This window comes from Rhea americana, unplaced genomic scaffold, assembly GCF_003343005.1.
Source record: "Rhea americana isolate MKP2758 unplaced genomic scaffold, rheAme1 scaffold_53, whole genome shotgun sequence".
In the NCBI taxonomy this organism is placed as follows: Eukaryota; Metazoa; Chordata; class Aves; order Rheiformes; family Rheidae; genus Rhea; species Rhea americana.
The window spans coordinates 3845827-3848668 of record NW_028186679.1 but is presented as its reverse complement, the minus strand read 5'-3'; the positions used below and the strand labels follow the sequence as shown (position 1 = coordinate 3848668).

At 43.9% G+C, this 2842-nt stretch overlaps 1 protein-coding gene across 1 annotated transcript in view; it reads right to left on the bottom strand.

Annotated features, from left to right (window-relative positions):
- SKIDA1 (SKI/DACH domain containing 1) overlaps positions 1-2233 on the bottom strand; it is a 5732-nt gene extending 3499 nt beyond the window's left edge. Inside the window, exon 1 of the mRNA XM_085318327.1 lies at positions 4-2233. Within this exon, the coding sequence (XP_085174453.1) occupies positions 4-639 (636 nt within the window). The 5' untranslated portion in view covers positions 640-2233. The remainder of the gene's footprint in view (positions 1-3) is intronic.
- Between the last annotated feature and the right edge of the window lie 609 nt (positions 2234-2842).

Below are 2842 nucleotides of genomic sequence, written 5' to 3'. Positions count from 1 at the left end.
GGCGGGCGGGCGGCGGGCGCGCAGGGCCGCGCAGTTCCCCCCCACCGGCGCCGTTTCATAGTTTACGGGGGGTTTGCGAGGCGCCCGGGCGATTTCTGGGTAGCTGTGGCCAGTGTATTTACTAAAAATGTGAGGTAGATGAGAGGCCGGTAGCAGGGCTGCGTGCCCCGGGCGCCACGCTTTCCTCCTGATTGGCAGCAGGGCCCGGGGAGAGTCATTCAAACCCAGCCAAAGTTTGTTCTCCTTCCAAAAGTCGGAGAAGGGGTCGGCGGGCGCCTGCTCCGGCCGGAGGTCGCTTGTTGACAGTGCCCGGCTTATTTTCCTCCGTTTTGTCTTGAGGACCCGTTCGGTTTTGCAGGATGTGTAAAGGGCTTCCACGTCCTCTCTGGAGATCAGGGTGCATTTGGCGGCGTGGAAAGCGATGGAGTTGATGGCTTTGAGTTTCCTCAACTCCTCCAGGTCGCAGTGATGTTTTTTTACTTTTAAATGATCCATTCGCTTGTGCACGGTAGTTCTCGGGATGTTTTTGAGCAGGTCTGTAAAAACCTGGGAGAGTGCAAACATTTGCTTTCCTTTAATGATGAGGTAGCCGAGCCTCACGCCATCCACCTCTTCAAAACCCGACTTCAGGTCTCCCATTTCGTGAATTAAATTATTCCCAGCATTTGCAGAGAGAGAGAGAGAAGAAAAAAAAAAAAAAAAAAAAAAAAGAAAAAAAGCCACACACACACAATCCTCAGCCAGATGCTGTATTTGTCTCAAGGCATCCTGCTAATAAAATATAACAAAGGCTGTTACTCCTGGTGAATGTAGTGCCAAACTTTAGACAAAATTAAAAAAAATAAATTACAAAAATACCGTGAGGGTACAATCAATATATATCTTAAAAATCAGGTTTGCCAAAGTGTTTCTCTAAGTTGCTGCTGAAGATCAGTACCTGTTCCCTTTCATTCCCTGCTTTTCCATTGGAAACTATAATAATGGAATGTGAAGGGAGGAAGAGAAAAGAAATGCAGCTGCTATTCCCGCCGCTGCTTTAGCTACAAATAAAATGACAGAGTGAAGTGAGCTCGTCCGGAGACACCTTCATCAATTAATTCCCCTAAAGCCAACGCTGATTGGACACTCCTGACAGGTGATGCAATAAAAATTGATATTCCACCCCTTCCCCCAAAAAATCTCCCACTAATTAGCATACCCTTATACTGCCACCTCCCCTCTCAAAGTAAATAATACAGTTAGTATATAAATCTTTCTATTAAACAATCTGAGCTCAAATGCACTCAGACCTCTCAGACTTCCTCATCGCTAGCTTCAGATGAAGGATTTTTATGCTTTTTTTTCATATCGTTTCGTATATTTTTAGACTCTTTCGGACAAATGTTGCTCTTTTGTGCATGCCGTGAATTTAAAGGACATAAGTATGATCATAACGATGGAAAATTCTTCGGTAATGTAACCGCTTTAAACTAGTACTTTATTCTGCATTGTGTGGAAAATGAAGCTTAGCGAAAATGTGCAGAATAGCCTGGTATTTCCCTTTCAGAGGCTCCAAAGTTAAATGCTCGGTTGTTAACGAGAGGGAATACTTACATTTTCGACTTTCTCTCGATTTTCCTCTTCCGTTTAATTAGCTTTTTACAGCCGGTGACTAAGGTTATTTTGCTGCCTGGGTATCACGGGTTCCTGCACCGCGATACTGTAACACTTTTAACTGAAATTCTGTCTGTAATATTGCGGGAGGGGGGAGGAGGACGTGGGCTCACGTCAGACCCATAACAAAGCATAGATAAGGCAGAAATGTATACACTTTTCACAATTAACCGTGCTGGATCACGAGCTGGAATGTCCTATAGTCCCAGAGCCCACGTCAGGATTCCTGCGTGCTGATTGCTTCCAGCAGAGAAAGGAGAATGTAAAATATCCAAGGTGCTTCCAAGAGGCTTTACGTAATAACAAAAAAGTGCTGGCACACACAATGTACAATATTGCAAGGGTCTAGGATGCTTCTGGTTTGCAGTTTGCATATTCAGCTTGGAGCAGACCTTCCGTAGCTTTCTGATGTTCCATTTATATCAGCCCCTTAAAATCAATTTGAAGAAGCAGCGTGAAGGTTTAACCTCTTCTTAGAAACGTTAAATTATCTGAGTGTCGGGAACGATGATTTCGAAAATGTTGCAATAGCTGCATACCTCTTCCTTGTCACATTAAAATGATGCTTGCGGTTTGCACGTTAGGCGCTGCAAAAAAAAAAAAAAAAAAAAAAAAAAAAATCACCAATCGCTGCCGCACATCTAGTGTTCAAATGGATACAAACATGATCACTTTAAGGTATCATTGCCCATCCAGAATTAGACATATCCATGAGATTAATGAGACATCTCCTATTTCTGGGACTTGGCAAAAATGGAGAGAAGAAAAAAATCTTCAGTCCCAGATGTCAATATCCACTCCATGTATTGGCAATATGGTGCGTGGAGTTCGTGTTACCCCGTCAGGTATAGCTAAAATAAATAACATAATCGCTCCTTTAAAAAAATGCAGTTTTGCATGCTAAGGCGAAATGCATGCGAGCCCCCAATTTCATAGGAATTCTAGTGAGAAGAGGGAATTTCAAGAAGTGCATCCGGAAATTGAGGAAGTCTATTCAAGAGAGCCTCTAACTCGCAGGGCTGAGATTTGAAAAGTCAGCCCGAGCCTACTGTTGCTCTCAGCGCAGATGTAATCGCCGCTGTTCAACTTAATCCATGTGTGTACGAACCGCGATGTCTACTTCTCCCCTTTGAAATCTAAGGAGAGGACTGCGCGCCGAGCAAGCGCAGCTACAGCAAATTACATTTTT